The 18,976-nt window shown below is 38.4% G+C and overlaps 2 protein-coding genes across 5 annotated transcripts; one reads left to right on the top strand and one right to left on the bottom strand.

Annotated features, from left to right (window-relative positions):
• Nucleotides 1-369: 369 nt before the first annotated feature.
• LOC148863285 (asterix-like protein) lies at nucleotides 370-7,185 on the top strand. The gene is made up of 3 exons (XM_088976137.1): nucleotides 370-769; nucleotides 2,311-2,411; nucleotides 6,829-7,185. The coding sequence occupies exons 1-3, from the start codon at nucleotides 614-616 to the stop codon at nucleotides 6,890-6,892; spliced, it is 321 nt and encodes a 106-aa protein (XP_088832263.1). The 5' UTR covers nucleotides 370-613; the 3' UTR covers nucleotides 6,893-7,185.
• Nucleotides 7,186-8,499: 1,314 nt separating this feature from the next.
• On the bottom strand, nucleotides 8,500-17,885 carry LOC148863284 (uncharacterized). 4 transcript variants are annotated; one of them, XR_016110798.1, is made up of 8 exons: nucleotides 17,382-17,883; nucleotides 17,172-17,256; nucleotides 15,974-16,015; nucleotides 15,275-15,443; nucleotides 12,933-12,985; nucleotides 12,622-12,849; nucleotides 9,746-9,866; nucleotides 8,500-9,585 (listed from the first exon to the last, which is right to left on the bottom strand). XR_016110798.1 is itself a non-coding variant. In XM_088981156.1 (8 exons), exons 1-8 carry the CDS (start codon nucleotides 17,621-17,623, stop codon nucleotides 9,531-9,533), a joined length of 921 nt encoding a protein of 306 aa, XP_088837282.1. In that variant the 5' UTR covers nucleotides 17,624-17,885; the 3' UTR covers nucleotides 8,500-9,530. The 4 variants fall into 4 exon arrangements, 2 of the variants coding, with proteins under 2 accessions (XP_088837282.1, XP_088837284.1); XR_016110799.1 differs by having other exon boundaries at nucleotides 17,172-17,233; nucleotides 17,382-17,796; XM_088981156.1 differs by having other exon boundaries at nucleotides 9,820-9,866; nucleotides 17,382-17,885.
• Nucleotides 17,886-18,976: the final 1,091 nt, after the last annotated feature.

Genomic DNA, 18,976 nt, shown 5'->3' with positions numbered 1-18,976 from the left:
GGAGATTTTTTTATATTGACAAAACCATCAGAAAGCATTGTCATCAACCATCAACCAAATATTATTCATACTTCGTGCGTGCACCAGGAACAATCCTTCACTAATTCAAGTTCAGATTTGCTATCAATAAAACTTCCAACATAAGAGCTTGGCCAGTGCCCAAGATTAAGCCCAAATTATCCTGTTCGTATTAAATTTTATGTAATTAGGATGGATTCAGGCTTGAGTTAGGCTCTAGTTAATCAAATTAGTCCACATTAAAATTGGAATGATGTATTTATATAATCCGATCGTATTATATAATCATTTAGTATACATTAAAATTTGATATAATTCGGATGATGTATTTATATTTGAATATTTCATTTCTAATTCGATAGGATTCGGATTTCATCCATACGATCCGATTAAAACCCAAGACCGATTATATTATAATATTTATTAATTTTAATGGGTCGGTCCGAGATCGGGTTGGATCTGGCCAAGTGCTGCACCTTTGTTGGAATTTGGAAGCTGGAATGTTGATAGACTGGAAGTTTGAAGTCGCCCTTTTGCTTTCTCGTCTGTGAGTCGCTTCGCGTGCGTGGGCAGCAGGGAAGCGAAAGAAAGAAAGATGTCTTCGCATAATAACTCCTCGTCTGCGAATGATCCACGGCAGCCGTCGACGGCGAAGCCGTATGTACCTCCGGTTATAGCTCCGCAAGACATGCCGATCGATTATTCGGGCTTCATTGCTGTCGTATTGGGTGTTTCCGGGGTCATGTTCAGGGTCTGTAATCCATCTCCAATGCGCGTCTCTATGAATAATAGTCACTTTCTCTTTTTATTTTTCCTACTAAAAATAGATGAATTTGAATAAATCTTTGTCCTGATATCTTTAGACTTGGACCGATGATTTTCTTCTCTGTTCACGTCTTTTCGTTACTTTTTTGTCTATGAATCAGTGAGATGTGCGTTTCTGGTGAACTATAATTTTTCTGTCTGAATTTGTTCAATTAGATCTATCGGCATTTGGTCTATTCTTTTAGAATATAATAGTACTGTCTTACTGAGCTAACCTTTTTTTTTTTTGTGATGGTAGTGATTTAAAGGTAGTCACCAAATTCTTCATAATTTTTAAGCCTACTAAGCCAAGAATTGCTAAACTTAAAAAAAAGTTCTTGTTAATCAACTTACTTGGACACAATTTAGTTTCTTGTTTTGTTTAGTTTTTTTTTTTTTTCTTTTTCAATTTGTTATCACCAACTTTATTTTTGAGCTAATTGTATTTGGCCACAATTGATGTTTTGGCACTTAAGACCTTTATTTATTATGGATATTTGATTTAGGGGCACTCAATGTGTTTTTAAGGCAAAGGAAGCAAGTCAGACTACCTAGAAAATGTGAACCAATTCTTACTTTTGAAGTTCAGGCTTAGATATTATTTAATTTATTTATTTATTATGTATCTTTCCATATTTTTCCTGGGTCGAGATTTTCCTATGTATATACTGGCCCTGTATTCTATTAGTTAACAAATGTGTTATTGGGTCTTGAATTCGTTTGTTTGTTTTTGTTTATTTTTTCAAGCACGGAGTCATGGAACTTGGTGTTCAGTTTAATCGTTTCTGGGCCACTTATCTTGTATTAGTTTTGTAAGATGGATCTGATACCACTTTGTTGGCATTATAAAGGCTGTTGCCCAGGAGCAAAATTACAAGTTCAAGAAGGAAACAAGTTTTCCAAATATGTAATTGAAACTGGGTACAACCGCACAGAAATGCAAATGTTGTACAAAGCCAACATATTTACTATATTTAAAAAACTAAGAAATACAACGGAAAATTTTCAAGTTGGTATGAGCTCCAAATCCTCCAATAACTTCATAATTTATTTAGAGAAGAACTTCAGCACTAAACTATTTTCTTCACATAAAATTGCTTTCTCTATGTTGTGTTGCTCTCTTTTTTTTCTTGTTATCTCTTGTTGTCCTGGATGCCCCATGCTCACACCTTTGTACAGCACTCAAGAACCACTCTGGACATTTCTACCATTAAATGCCATAAACAGAGGTTCTTCTTGTTAACTACAATTCTTAACCTTCTCGTATCTGGATTCTTGAAACTCTTCAGTTTTCCTAATTTTTGAATCAATGAACCTTTTCATTTTCCAACATCTTGGTCGCTTAGACATAATAACAAATTTATTGGTGACCAAAGATGAAAGAAAAACAATAAATTCATAAAAAAAAATGTTTTTGTACCCTAGGATGGTGCTTTTTCTAGATGATTGATCTATAGCTCCTAATTTTTTTTTTTTTTTTTTTGGCAGTATAAACTTAGTTCATGGCTTGCTATAATATTCTGTGCCCAGTCGCTTGCAAACATGAAGAATATCGAAACTGATCTCAAACAGATATCCATGGCCATGATGTAAGTAGAACTATTCCTAGAGTATGGTTTGTTGGATTTGCAATATTTACCACTAGATCCATCTTCAACTAACCAGTGTTGGATTTGCAATATTCCATTTCTTATTGTAATCTGTTAGATTTTTTTTTTTTGAGTACTGTTATCTGTTAGAATTGTTCTTTGACTAGTGGAAATATGCCATTTTGGTTCTTGATTTGTTTGCAGATGTTCAACTAATTTTTCTGTTTCTTCATTACTCATTTATGTCATGGTTAATTGATTGCTGATAAACTTTCATTTAGTTTGTCTATCTATATCTTCTTTCACATGCACTTCTTGTTATTATTACATAAATAGAATGTATTGCTATATGTGAGTGGGAGGAACTGAGATTGGTTCCATGGTTATCAAGGCAATGAGGCTCGGTTAGGCAACAGATGATGCTGATCTGGATTACAAGAGGATCTCATTTTTTAGATGAATTTTCTTTAGGCATTATTGCAAAGTAGTTACTCTGAGCAAGAGCCTGAAGATCCAAATTCATAAGGTGGAACGAATAGCAATCTGGTATTGTGAAAATGTTTATATATCCAAGAAAATGTATAAATAACTAATATGGTTGTGTTTCTTGAGAGTAAGAACATCTAGGTGTAGAAACAAATAAAGACTAAACGTTAACAGAAAATCTAGTAATGTATATGCCACTGAACAGGACAGAATGGTGGAAAGGATTAATGAGCAGGTATATAATGCTAGTGGTGTATATGCCACAGAACAGGATAGAATGACAGAGAGGATTCATGTAACTGATCCCATATACTTGGGACAGGCTTAGATGGTGCTGATCGCTGGTGGTGGTTGATTATAATAACAAAGAATTCAAAACCAGTATCATGATATAGCAAGAAGGAAACCTGATCAAAGATTCTTCTTTTAAAACTTATGCCCCCTCTTGGGCATCATGTAGAGTCTTCCTTATTATTCAGCAATTTCTTTCTTTCTTTCTTTTTCTTTTTTTTTTTCTTTTTGAAGAAGGTGAAGTAAATTTTATTAGAACAGAACCAGATTACAGATTACAAGAGGCCCCAAAACCATAAATCCGGGGACCAAGAAGGCAGAAAATATTACAGTTAGAAACTGCCAGCATCCTCGTGTTGCACCCCAACTTTTATTTATTACTGATCAAAAAAGAAACTGCCAGCAATCAGCTGCTCCCAAAACCCTTGGTTGAACCCCTAAAACTACAGCATTCCAAGAGATTAGTTTTCCAACAGAACAGAACAACAGTTGATCCACAGTGTTGTGCTTATCCTGGAAAATTCTTTTGTTTCTTTCAGCCCAAATGGTGCTAATTACAGCCACAGGAATTGAGAGCCAGACAATTTTTCCTAACTTAGATAAGTCTCTCTGGTCCCAGCACCACAGGAGATCCAGAACAGTTGCAGGCATGGCCCAAGGTAGCTGCCTAGAGAAGTGGTTCCAGATTTTGCTGGAGATAGGACAAGGCAGAAATAGGTGGCTGCTGTCCTCCTCCCCTTGGTTTCATAACACACAAGAATAATCCTGCAGCTGCATACCTCTCCTCTCCAGATTCTTCTTGGTAAGACACTTATCCAGAGCCACAGCCCAGATCAAAGCATTAGGCTTTGAAGGGACAGTATGGTTCCAAACTTTATCACCAGGGAAATCAGCACCTTGATAAGTTGAAATGATCCTGACAAACAAAGTAACAGAAAACAAACCATTTTGATTCAAGACTAAATCCAAGAATCTTCTTCTGAAAATCCAGAGACTGAGTGGATAACATCTCCAACAGTCCTGAGACTTGATCTAGTTCCCAGTCCTGGAAATGCCTTCTGAAAGAGGGGCCCCAAAGACAAGTGTTGTCTCTAATCTTGTAGCAGTCAGCAACCAAGGCTTCTTGGTTTTCTGCCATTTGGAACAGCTGAGGGAACCCCTTGGCAAGGGGTCTATTAGTGCACCTCACATACTTCTAGAACCTAATCCTCCGGCCATTCCCCAACTTTACCAAAAGACCATTATTCAATAAAGGGAAGACTTCCATGATTTTCTTCCAAATCGAGCACCCAAGAGAGATCAAGGAATTGGTAGTAACCAGTCCCCATTGTCTGGATTATACTTGCCTGCAATTAATCTCCACCAGCTTCCTCTTTCTCTGCCAAATCTCCAAATCCATTTCCCCAGAAGAGCCTTATTGAAGACCTTCATTTTTCTGATCCCTAGTCCACCTTTGCCTTTTGGAGCACAAACTTGATCCCAGCTAACCAAGTGAGTTTTCTTCTCTTCTTCCCACCCTTTTCCTAAAAAATCGCTCCGCAAATTTACCACTCTTTGGGCTACTTTTCTTGGCATTGGAAAAAGAGACAGAAAATAGGAAGATTTGATAATACACTCTTGAGTAGAGTAATTCTTCCCCCCAAAGTAAGATATTTGGTCTTCTAACCTGCCAATTTCCTTTCTAACTCTCCACCACTGGCCCCCAAATCAGAGATGAGGTATATTTAGCTCCTAAAGGGAGACCAAGATAAGTAGTTGGAAGGAAACTAAATTGGCAGGCAAGCACCTCTTCAAGGTTTTCTATATTTTCTACCTTTCCCATTGGAATTAACCTGCTCTTGACCCAGTTGACTTTCAGGCCTGAGACTACTTCAAACCAGCACAACACCCCAAGAAGCACACCCAATTGCTCCAAGTTAGCATCATTGAAGCATAGGGTGTCATAAGCAAATTGAAGCAACTGCACCTTTTCTCCACCCGGAGTCACTTCAAAACCTTGCCAAAGACCCTCCTCTCCCACCCTACTCACAATGACAGAGAGAACCTCCTTCACACAAATGAATAGAAGAGGAGAGAGGGGATATCCTTGCCAAAGACCTCTAGAACTTTTGAAGAAGCCAACCGACTAACCATTAACCAAGACTGAAAATTTTGGAGAAATGGTGCATACTTTAATCCAGTTTCTCCATTTTTGCCCAAAATTCATTCTTTTCATTTCAAAATTCAAGCATCTCCGATTCAAGTGATCATAGGCCTTTTCCAAGTCTAACTTGCACAGCAGGCCAGGTTTTCCTTCTCTTTTCCTTGAATCAATCAGTTCATTTGCCACTAGAACACTGTCCAACATTTTTCTTTCCAGCACAAAAGTGAATTAATTCTTGGCATTTGGCAATTACCGAGTTTAGGACCTTCTTCATTTTTCTTTTATCAACCTTGCATTCTTTCAGCCAGAACTTTGGCCAGGATTTTATAGAAGCTGTTCAATAAGCTTATAGGTCTGAAATCCCTCGTATTTGTAGCTCCTTCCACCTTCAGAATCAGAGATATGAAAGTAACATTCAGACTTCTCTCAAGGGAAGCCTTAGAATGGAACTCCTGAAACACTTTAAGAAGGTCCACTTTAATTACCTCCTAACACTTCTTATAAAAAATGTTTGTGAGGCCATCCGGCCCTGGTGACTTATCCACTTCCAGATTTTTAATCACTTGCCATACTTCTTCCTCTGAAAATGGAGCTTCTAACTCTCTTTGTTGTGCTGTTGATAGTTTATTGAAAGGCAGATCTAGAGGGAGAGGTCTCCTTGAACAAATCTGAGAAGTAGCGGGTTGCTATGTTTTTTAATTCAGTCCAAGATTCACCCACCTGGCCTTCAAACTCCAATTTTTCAATATGATTGATTCTTTTCCTTGCATTTACCATCTTGTGAAAGAAGCCGGAGTTTCTATCCCCAGTCTTCAACCAGCTGATTTTTTATCTTTGTCTCCATTTCATCTCATCCCTATATGCTAGGTTATCAAGTACCAGTTTTGCTTCAGACCTTTTCTTCCTATCTTCTTCAAGTAATTGACCATTCTCCTCAGCCAAGTCTATTTCTTTGATCAGGTCGGGGCACTTTTTCTTTTCAGATTCCGACTGATCTCTAAATTCCTGCTTCCAAGATTTAAGAACATCTTTAATTGAACTTCTTTGCCAAGATATAAGAGCTAGAACCCTCAAAATCTAATTCTGTTCACTTTGAAAAAGTAAAGGGCACTAAGTTCTCTTCTTCAACTTTATACCTCAAGTTGTAGTTCTAAATGCCATTTGTAAGGAAAAAGAATGGATTTACACCCACACCCCTGCTGCAGATGGAAAAGACATCTTTTATCACATGATGTAAAGGTGGACTTTAAATTGGTTGTTTGTTGTCATAATTGTGCTTACAAAGTTCCTAAAGGCGGAATTTGAGTTGACATCAAAATCTGAGGTTAACTCATCTCTGTATATGCATTAGCTGCTAAAGTGCTAAGTCGCTAAGATTAAAATGTTTAGCAGCACACTGATTGAAGCATATTACACATTTTTCTTGGTAACAAACGGTGATATTGACTTGATAAGTGTGATAATAATTTCTTTCTTGTAATTATTGAACTATGTCAGGTTTGCTATTATGGGATTGGTGACAAACTACTTGGGACCTACTCGTCCTGGCAAACAAGGTTAAAAATTACCTTTGGCAAGTTATGTTTGGTCTCTCTCTCTCTCTCTCTCTCTCTCTCTCTCTCTCTCTAGCTTGTTTGGATCATTAGCAAATTATACATTTGAAATTTGATAGATTAGAACAAATACTGTATTTGCCATTTAGGAACTGAATTACCGGACCATTTCGTTGCTTCTTTGCTTATGTATTTATTTATTTATTTATTTTATCTAGCCTTTTGACTGTTGCAATCAAGATTGAAGTATGGCAGCTTGCTTTGCCTAAAATCACAATGTGCAAAGAATTTAGCTTTTGCATGATCTTGCTGTTTTCCTATATTATGTGCTAGGCCTATTTAGATGCATTTATAGAATATAGACTTCCAATCTATATATGCGTCTTAAGCTCATTGATAATCCATGTTTCATCCTCTAAGACGCTCACCAGAACCTTATTGTGAATGCCTGCATTCGTGCAGTAAGCTACTACTTGTGAATACCACCGTCATGGAAGCGCGAACTACTGTTTATCACGTATGAGGTTACTGTTAAATGGCCCTTCTGTGTTTTTTTTTTTTGGTGAGACAGGCTATCGTGGGATAGCCTTGCTTTCAAGCCTTCGGCTTGTAAGAAAAAGTAGGAGAGTAGGGAAAGGAAGGGGAAGAAGGTATGGATCAAGGAGACACGACACCCCTTTTTCAAACCAAATACAGCCCTCCGGTAAGCAACTAGGGATTGGGATGCTAACGAGTCAGGTTAAAATTCCAATTTTCAAGCCCACTTTGATATGACCTTGACGGACGAAAATTGGGTATACAAGATCGAGATTCTTTATTTTTCTTTTTCTTCTGGTTTTCTCTCTATTCAATTCATACGGTCAAACCTTTCCCGCATCATGGGTTTCTCTCATAAACTATTTAAATTCAATGGGGCAGGTTTTCGTCAAAATTCAAAGGGGGCGGGGGGTGGTGATTGATCAAAGCCCTTCAATTTCATGTCTTTCCCGCATCATAGATTTTTCTTAATTTAAAATATCAACATGATGCGATTACGTAATTCAAAAGGCCAGAACTCTTATATTTTAGGCATCATAGATATTTTAGAACATAAAAAAGAGGCCAGAACTCTATTTCAGGTCTTATTAAGGTAAATTTTGAAAGAAAAATAAATCAGAATTTGCATCCAAATCATTTGCACTATTTTAATTTTGCATCAGTGCAAAAATTTGCACTACAACCAAACACAACCTTAGACTCAGTTCCGAAGGTGTACAAATACAAATATCTAGAATGCACAAGAAGGTAGCTCAGTACATGTAAAACTTCGGGCTTGTTGCGACCCCCAAAGTACAGCGCCCTTCCCTGTAATTTTTCCAAATTAAAAAGCAGTGCGTCGTAATGTTCTAAATTCTCTCCATCACTGACCTGTCTGTGTTTCATTGGGGGTGAGTGATACGATTGTGGTTGCAGCAGATTGTTCTCACCTTTCATGTCAACTAAGTTTTCTAGTAAAAAAAAAAAACAAATTACGAACAGGTTTTAAACCAAACGAACCTACAAATTAGGTGCCATTCTTTTTACGCGTTAGTCCACACAGATGCATCTACTACCAATCTATCATTACACTATCACATGGAAAAATGATGGAATTCATATGGACTAATGTGTCATGCAGTGAGACCCCAGTGGGCAGCTGTCGAACATGAACAGCCAAAATTTTCTCCCAACAGTGATCATTAGTCACGACAACAAAAGCAAGAGATACCTACATAGGTCCAACAATCCCTTCTGTCAAAACTCAAAACAGCAGCCTCGTTGCAACAATAATAATGATATACTTAGTTACTTAAGTGAAAACATATCCTTTTCTGTCGTGTGCTGAAGACTGTTCTATATAGACACCAGCAGCTCGCTCCATGAAAAACTTGCAGAGCCTAACGGTATCAGTTGTACCACAGAAACCAGTATTCCCATCAGCGATCTTCAAGTGATCTCTCATCTCCTGCTCATTCAAGCCTCGGTTTGAGGCTTTGAGCAAAGAAGAGGTGTTTTACCTTGCTCGGGCCAGTGTCATAGGGTTGGTTATCCGTCAAGGTCTCTGCCCTGGCTCATTGCTGTCATTAAAAATACTGCCACCAAAAGACAAATGGTATCCAATTGCCTGGTAATCAATAAACCATGGCGACTTGAACTGGGTTGAGCATCATAATCCTTGATGCAGTCCCATTGGCTTGATGGGAAGTCCTCCACGGTTTCCTGGCGAAATTGTGGGATTCACGGCCCTCTTGTGATCTATGGACGATCACTAGGTGCCGACAAATCAGCTTGAAGCTCTTCGAGTTCCAAATGCTTGCGCCTCTGCAACTTCAGCCTCAAACCTCCCTCCTAGTATGTACCATGAATAGGATATGAACATAGTGGAGAATGTACTATTGGTCATTTCATGTTAGACTTGAGCTCAGGCATATGGCTGAAACCATGGGGTGTGCCCAAAAGCACAGCTCACTAGCACCATTTTTGTATACTGGTGCAACAAGTCACGATTTGGAAGAACACCGAAGTGATGCAAAATTAAATAAAATCAAATTTATTTCCTTCCATCGTTATCCACAACCCCTCACTGAAACAATGTGATCCCTTTTATCTTTTGCTTTAAGGAAAGTTTCACGAAAGGTTAACATGCATTTCTTCTCCAACCATGGAAAATATATCACCCACCCTGCAAGTGGGAGCAAAAACAAACAGAATTAGTCTTGACAGAATTTCTACGATATAATTTGCCTTAAGGCAGATTAATATGATAAAGTTTTCAAAATTGATGTTGGAATGAAATCTAGATTAATATGATTTATTGATTTTGGGAAGAAATCTTCTAGCACCTTGACGCCATAGATATTTTTATAAGGTCCCTGCCTTCTCTACTTTCTTTAACCATTCCATTTTCTTTGTTTACCTTTGAGTATCTATGTTCACCTCGGCTAGCCATGCTGTTAGATAGACCTGCAACTCAAGGATTCAAAAATCAGAAATGATGAAAGCGAAGGATTTTTTATTGGTCAAAGGAAAATAATTACGGCGGAAGTCTAGTTAGTTAATTCCTAGGCTTACAAGAAATTATCAAAAACTCGCTCAGACAGTAAAAGTTAATGATTTTGGATAGCAACCAAATAGCTAGAGCTGTGCTAGTTGTTTGTAGAAACCAAACTGACGTTCAAAAAATGAGGATAGCAACCAAATAAAAATTCCGCAACAGAAAACAGTCCATCCACAAGGCTTCAAAAAATTTCAACGTAACTACCTTGGTAAAATTTGCTAGAAGTGAGCATTAGAGTATTATTTTCTTTCGGGTGGGTAAAATGGACTCTGAATGAATTTGTGGTTGTGGTGGAGTATGTCAATCATTTTGAGCTCTGTAGTTAATTTTTATCAATCAATACATATTTAAAAGTCAGAAGTATGGCTGCTAATAAAAAACTGTTATAGGTACAGAACCTTCATATAACTGACATAGATATTATCATGAGATGCATTCTATTCCTCCCAGGAGACGTGTTGGAACCAGGGCATCTGTATCAGTTTCTTATTCTGAAAATTCAAACTTCTGATCAAATCATAAATCACATCATTCCGGGCTTCAAATTCTTTAAGGCACTGCTTGTTTTTACTTGCCTGGGTAAGTGCGTTTACCCGGGCAAGTGTTTCCCAGTGCCCGGTTAAGCATGCTTCCAGCTTTTTTGTACACTTAACAGTTGCCCGGGTAAAGAGAGAGCTGAGAGGGCAAGAGCGCTTACCGATGCGGTTCAGCAGATGGGTAAGTGATTTACCCAAGTTAAGGGAGGGTAACTGATACCCTTGTGGTCTATTGCCATAATTTACACAGTCTGGATCTTAATTAGACCAGAACAGGTAAAACCAAGTATGACCCTGTTATAATCGAGGCTCAAAATGCAGACTCAGACCTAGAGCTGGCCCAATTATTAATCGGGATTATCATGTCTGACCCAGTACAACCCGGTTATTATTTTTATAAGTATGATGTTCATTACCATAAAGAGGGAACACCTGGTTATAACATATAATTGATAGATATATTTTTAATATGTAATTTGGCAATAAACCTACTCATTTTTTTTTTAAAATAAACACATTCAAACATGATAATATGATAGTAGATAGCTGGGTCTGCTCAATCCATTGACGGCCCTAAGAATAAGGTGTACACACTGCATGAAAATTCTACATATTGACCAATTTGGAAAACGTAAGATCCCATCTTATGTAATTATCTTCAACAATCAGCATAATAATCAATATAAGGCAGGTGGATCAATCGTACAAGCAGACTAACAAATTTCAACTCAAGAAATTAGACCAAAATCAACCTGATAATATGTGATAATTCTACTTCAATTTATTGACCTCAGTCAGGACTTCTTTCCATGAAAAGCAGTAGTCGTATCATCGTATGATATTGATTTTGTTTTAAATCAAATAGCATTTCCTCTTGGACCAATACAATGGTAGCTCATACCTATCTGAATCTCCTTCATATGCACATAGATTATGAACTGTTTGTTTCCTAACATTTAGTCGTTATGGTTTCCATTCCTGTAAAAGGCCATTACCCAATGTTGGTCCCAGCTATCTGGGGTCTTGGGAGGGGAAGATTGGATGCAGTCCTAACATTTGGCATTTTTTGCACAAAGTGGCCGCTCTCAGACTTGAACCCATATTCTCACACTTGCCAGAAGTTTTCTGTTCATGTATTTTTCCTATTTAGTTTTCCCTTTTTTCCACTAATTTTCACAAGATGTCATGGAATTAATTGCCTCGAAGGCATAGTTTTCAAGGCAAGAAGGGGGGGGCTTGTCACCAAGTCATGTAGGTGATTGATTATTTAAAAAAAAAAAAAGAACCCTAGGATAATTCCACAGCAACCAGCAACCATTGGTTTGGCAGACTCTTAGGAAGCTGAAACATGAGCCCTTCTCATTGATCTAAGGTTTGCCAAGTCTCTTGGTGCAAGATCACTGCTGGTGGAAGGTGATTCTAGGAATGTCATTGGCTGGGTTTCCAACCTTGATAGGGGCCCCTGGAGATTTGATCATCTTCTGAAAGAGAGATCCAGGAGACCTCAGACCTCTCTTGCTCGTTTAGATGGACCCCAAGGGAGCTGAATGCTTTAGCTGTTTCTCTTTCGAAATCAGGGGTGGATATTTTTTTTTTTTTATAATGTATAGTGCAAATACTTTACCTAGTAATTTTTGGGTTTTCTGTTTCTTTGTACATCCTTCATGTTCATCCCCCCCCTGTTTGATTCCTTTTGAATAGAAAGTTACCTTCTCTCAAAAAATTTTCACTAGCAATTATCTATAATCTTTACAAAGAAGTGTAAACTTCATATTAAAACATAGAAAATCAGCATATTAATAAGAAGAAAAAAATCAGAAAATATAGGGCTGGGCCCCTGTTTTGTCTAGGAAAATGAGAAATGAAACGGTGGAAGTAGATTATTACACAAAATAGTAAAAAGAAACTAGTCTGTAACCCACAAAATTAACAATTTAGTTTAATAGTTGTGTATTTTATTATTATAATCTCAAAAAACACAAAAATCATAGTGCCATGTACAATATAGCTAGGTGCTTAAGCAAGGAGACCCTCCATGGCACCTGTTGCCTAGGTGTTGGCTTTTTGCCTTGACAACTATGCTTGACGGGAAAAAAATACATTATTTCAATATAAAAAGGCGTACCTGTAAGATCTCTTGGTCCGGGTGATGGTTAAATTGTATAGTTTGAGTATTAGATTCCCAACCCTTTATCCTAGGAAGAACTGGCTCTTGAGTTTCTTCAGAATATAAGTTGCTTATGCTCAACTCATTGAATTCTCCTGGATAAAGCTCATCTGACCAACACAATCCTGTGCTTTGTTGTTGAACTTCTTCACAACTAACAGAGAGTAACTCAACCACAAGCAATCGCTGCCCAACCCAACAGGACACATACATAAGATCATTAAAGGATTTAGTCTATTGCAGACAACAGAAAACAAATTAGCCATTACCTTGAAACTTAGCTCCAGGGAGAACATCTGAACAAGCTCCTGCCCCAAATTTTCTGTTCAAAATTCACAATAACCACCATGTGACTTTCTCAAAGAGAAAAAGAATTTCATCATACTACTTGAACCTTCACCATAAAGTAATGAAATATTAAAAGGGCAACCAACCCTTGACAACAGAACAGCTTCAAAAGTGAAGGAGAAAAGCCAAGTTATTTTACCTTCAAAGATATCCCATAATGCTGAAACTGCATTTCTTTTATACTAGTTTGAAAGTGGTTCGTATACTCTTTTTCTGGTGATAGTCAATACTGGGGTAATAAATAGGTGGGTATCCTCTGGTGATTGTTGAATTAATTGCTTGTTCGTTGCAATTCTCAAAGTTGTTTCTTAATGCAAATTCTTTCAGATTGTATCCCATTTAGTACTTCACTGTTTTGGGCTTTCTCTGGCCTCAGCATGCTTCAGGATTTGGTTACAGTCCCCATGTGGCCTCTAGGGGCATCCTATAAACTAGAGTCCCTTGTGTTACAGTCATCAACATGCTTTAGAATTCTCAATGTTGTTTTTGAGAATTTGGTTACAGTCCCAAATCTGATTTTCAACAACATAACAAAAAGGCGCCTCCTTGCTAAACTTCTCTTGCAGCAGGTAAACTTGCAAATTTTAGGTTTTCTTGCATCAATTGGCTAGAGATATTAAGGCTCTTAGAACTACAGAATCCACCATTATTCAGACCTTCACAAAGCCACTGACCCCAAAGCCTTCTTTTTCCTGGAAAAAAAGTGTTGTATTAAGGAAGGGGGATGGAGAGTAGGACTATGAGGCGTATCCTCTTGATTACTTATCCCAAAACATTCGTTTGCTATCTCTTGCTTGTGGAGAATCTATACTAATCTTCTGTCTTTTGTGGCTGGAACTCGGGAGTGGATCCAAGCCTCCTTCAGACTTGGAAGCTCTTTTCAACGCATCCTCTAATCCACCCAAGAAAAGAGGCAAGATCCTACGGAGAAGTACAAGGGAAGCAATAGTTTGGTCTATTTGGTAAGAAAGGAACCAAAGGGTTTTCAAATGGTAAGCAACGGCTTAAAAATGCTTCTATTGAAGGCATTACAGTGAAGGTAGTTCATTGGGTTAAAACGATGAGCATCTTTAGTCCATCTCCATTGATGATATAATAAGACAGTGGTATTGGGTGGCAAGTTCTTTGACAGCCATATCAAAGGTTAGCTCTTAATGGTTACCACTTCAAGTAAATTCAGTTAAACTCAATTTTGATGGCTACAGTGTGAGCAATCCTGGCCCCTCAAGTATAGAAGGCACCTTATACTCAGGCCACATATGTCATGAAAATTCAATGAGACCATAAATCATGACTGTACTTCAAAAATGAGGCTAGTAAGGTCCCTTGTCTTTAGATTATCAAAGGAGATAATGTGGTCCTGGGATGGCTAATGAATGACAGACTTGTCACGTGGCAGTTTTGATCCATCATGAGGGAGATAAAAGGCTTGGGTAAGGATATCATCTTAAGCTGTCAGTGGCAACCAAGAACTGCTAATGCAATGGTGGGTGATCTAGAAAACAAGGAGTTAGTAGACAACAGCTTCTTTGGGTGAACCGGGGGGGGGGGGGTAATGTAAATCTAGATTCTAGACATGTAAATGAAGAAATTAAGTGATGTGAAATTGGGATGATTGGCACTTGTTGTAATAACTGATTCCTTCCTCATAATTAATAAAATTCATCTGTTACCATTAAGAAACGCAGAGTACATTTAAGAACTGTTCCAATTTCTAATGGACTTAAACAAGAATTAAATGCATCACACAACTAAAATGGAAAGTACTGTCAGATACGTACAAAGTACAAACACAAAATAGAAAATAAATTGGCAGGTGATGTCAATTTGTGGCATCATGTCTGACAATGGCTTGAGCTTGACAAGGGCTTAGAACTTTGGCTTTCTGAGGATGGACCTTGGTCCCACAAGATTGCAGGCTGACCTATGCTTAAGCCAGGACACTTTTGCTTACTTGAAAGCCGTGGATCCTCTTAAGCTCAAGTCTAGATACTTACAACATATGGGTCTCAATTCCATCTGTATAATGGTCAATTGTTCTTGTCACCACCACTTAATGGCTCCTCAAATCTGTTGCTTGGATAGGTTTACATCCAAGTAACAAACATTGAAATGTGACCTTCATTCTTAGTATCAAGATCCTTACTAATCAAGGAGAAAGAATTAGATAATGGATGCCAAGACCCAACAAACACATTGTAATTGTACAACTTGGAAACAAGGGGAAACACAGAAGCATTAAAATTTAAGTATACTACTATACCAAAATGTGGAATTGACCAAAATCTGAAGACCGGAATTCCCCCACCATCACCATTGTCATTCTTATCCTCTGAAGCACTAGAAAATTGTACAAGCAGGCTACTTGCTGGTCCTTTAAGAAAACACCGCATGGAGCTAGAAGTGTTTGCCATGTGTGACACAGCAGTCACCTGTATCATATCAACAAGAAGCAGTACATCAACCAGATGGATCGCTCATTTGGCCATCTTCATTATTAAATAAAGAAATTAGGACTTCTGACCGAAACCATAGGGCTTCTTTCAACACATTATTGTTCAATCCACTCTAAACACCCCAAAAATTCATACCAACTCAAGGTCATAAGCCATCAACTTTAGAACCCCAGAAATACCAATAAATTTAATCAAGAAGTTACTGTTTTTCAAATATAGAACTTTTGAATCCCCAATAAGTTTTAAGTTTTAACAGGCTTTTAAATAAGCACAGTCAACACAAAATTTCAACTAACCTTACAAACCCAAATTCAAAAGCCCATAACCACCAAAGTTGGCAACCAACTCTTGGTGGTTATGGGCACTAGCCTTCCCAAGCACGAATTGGTTGCCAATTTTGGTGGTTATGGACACTAAGATCTTATTGTTACCTCAAATACATTATAACTCAAAAGCAAACATGAACATTCTGAACCCAACTATTTATACATTTTAAGCATACATACCATATCCTTGTAAGATGATAGAAGCTTTCTCCCATGAATCTCCTATGAAGAAATCGGTGAAAAAAACATTGTTAGCTACACATATGAATCTAACGAGAAGTAACACCAAATATCATATTAGAAATCTAAGGAACAACTTGGAACACCTTTACTTTGCCATCTATATAAGATTTATTGACTTGTCAGTATTTGACAGAGACAAAGTTAACATCATGCTCTTGAAACCAATATTGCTATCATTAACATTCATGCCAACCAAGTGATCTACCATTATAATGGCATGGGTGCTTATAGGTGGCATAACATCACAACCTTTTGTTGTTGTAATGGTAAATATTCATTAAATATTAAAAGCAATCACGTTTAACATAAGAATATCAAAGGTATTAAGAAGCAATTAGAATATAATATTATTAAAAAAAAAAAAAAACATTACAGTCCCCCCCCCAAAAAAACAGCCTATATAAACACCTAGGAAACACTACAAGAACCAAATCTACCACCTCAGAGATTAAATTTATAGCCAAGATATCACCAGTCAAGGTAAAAACGTATATACAGGCCAGAAGCAAAATTCAAAAATATAGGCTAACCAAATCCTTATCAGCATCCCTGCATCCCGCCCAACCAGTTCAAAAAGCATAACAGCCTGGCGTGACACATCCGACACTCTGCCTCCATCAAAATCAGGAGGTAGATCCACCTCGATGATGAAAAAACGTGGTTCCATCCATCTAGATGGACCAACCCAATCTAGATGCTGTTATAGATTAGTTTGGTTTAAATGAAGGGTTCATCATTTGAGTATGCGGTAGGATGTTCTTTCCCGACGTAACACTGTTGCAAAAAGCGGTTCCATCCATCTGGATGGGCCAACCCAATCTGGATGCTGTTATAGATTAGTTTGGTCTAAAATGAAGGGTTCATCATTTGAGTATTCAGAATAATCAATAATTTAGACAACTCACATTTGCAACAGTGTTACGTCAGGAATTCTATTTGTGTTTGAATGCTAGCGTATAAACTATAAATCTCCAACAAATAAACCACCCAAAAAAATTCCTACTGCCGAGCGTAAGACGAATTAGGACATCGATATAAGAAAAGTAACATACAAAAATCAATATTAACAAAATCGAATCAAATCAAACTCATAAACAACAGTCCGAATAATTTCAATCTGGATGATGAAGCTTACCTGTTGACGAGCCAATTTGTGGCAAGCTTTTCTTCGAATATTGGGCATGTCGCTTAAGCAACCTAAATCCATTGCAGACATGTATCTAATTCAACAAGTCCCCAAATGAGACCTAATTATCGGACCGAACTAAAATCCAGGAAGAGAAGAGAAAGAAACAGAAATAAACTGAACGTTGAAGAAAGAACGGACGAGAAGTTGTACAAATACCTCTGCCGGAGATAATCATTGACGAGAGAGGTTGCGTGCGATCTCCCGCTCGAAGATGCCATGTACCATTGTTGCTTGTGAGAGAGCAATTTCGACCATTGGTTTCGGAGGTTTCTCTGCGCAGCAGGTCTCCAGAGGCGTGTTGCAGAGGACGAGAAACTAGGGTTAGGGATTGGGCTAAGGCTGGGGTTTTGAAGCTTGGTCTCCATCTGTTCGGAAGATGAATATGGAGTTGAAGTCATGGTTTGAATCGTTTGGCGAGCACCGATTTCTGCATCTATGCTGCTAGACAACCTCCCTCGTCACTATGTTCTACACTTACTTAATGGTTGGTGACACTTGGTGTGAATCACGAGTAGCGGGACAAAAAAAAAAGGTTCTTTGATTATCTCCATGAGTGAAAAATTCCCGCCTTATATTCGGAGCATCTCGCATTAATAATAAATACGAAGTACGGGAGATGTTTCCGATGTGCGGCAGGGAAGAGTTCACATCTCCGCCCCACAAGGGCCATGCCGTCAACGTTTTAAAAAGCGACTTGGAAATGGAATCGTTCAATTGGTTTTTGAGTCAACGGTTCGATTATTTGGTTTAAATGGACGGTACATTCTGACAATAAAATTTAAAAAATTAAAAAATGGTCAAAATTATTGAATGGGTCGATGAGCCAACGGTTCAATTGCTTCAATGGTTTTTTACTAGATTCTAGGTTTTGGGCAAAATGGAACTAGTTGCTTGGACGGTTCCCAGGCTGAATGGTCCGATCATCCAGGTCAACGGCGGTTCGAAAATGTTGCATCACAATGCCCCACAACACATCCCCGTCGTGTATTGGGAACATCTCCCGATGATAGTACTAGTCCCGATGATGTCATCATCAGGAGATATTCCCAATACATGATGGGGATGTGTTGTGGGGCATTGTGGGGCGGTCCCTTGTAGGGAGGAGATGTGATCTCTGCTATGAAATCGGTGTGAGGCGCACTTTGTGAGTAGCAGATCCGGACTCGCATCGTCCATCTAGAGAGGTCACAATTACCTCCCTTAAACCGAGATCATCTTCCAGCCGTGTATTTGGAACATCTCCCATGACAAGTACAGGAGATGCTCCCAATGCATGTTAAGATGCGCATGTGGGGCATCCTCTATGGGGAACTAATCAGATTTCCCTTAAACTCAGTTCCAATGAAAGTTGTGCGGTCCTCGACGGAGAAACTTTAGTTTCTTCAAGTTGACTGGCCTAGAGTAAGGGCGGACTGGTTGGTTCAGCACTCGTGTCATTTTTGTTACGGGTTGGCAGACATGTCATTTCTTCTTCCTGAGGTCATGTGCATGTGAAGTGCAGCATTGAATCAGTGTCGTTGATTTGAGATGATCTGGACTGTTGGTCCCCCCTATAAAAGGGGAGGCGGTGAGCCATTTTACATTGCCATTTTGAGTGAGCGACCATAGGAGCTCAACAAGTGTTAGTCCTTGGTTGGTGTTTTCAAGTGTTCCATGGTGTAGTTCTTTGGTAAGATGTCTTCATCTTCCTCTTCGTCTAGTAGTATGTCTAATAGCGAGTCCGAGCCAGGGCTTCACCATGAAGCCACCAT

Source organism: Nelumbo lutea, chromosome 3, assembly GCF_056320005.1.
Source record: "Nelumbo lutea isolate HS-2025 chromosome 3, American lotus-T2T, whole genome shotgun sequence".
NCBI lineage: Eukaryota > Viridiplantae > Streptophyta > Magnoliopsida > Proteales > Nelumbonaceae > Nelumbo > Nelumbo lutea.
This window is presented reverse-complemented; position numbering and strand designations above follow the sequence as displayed.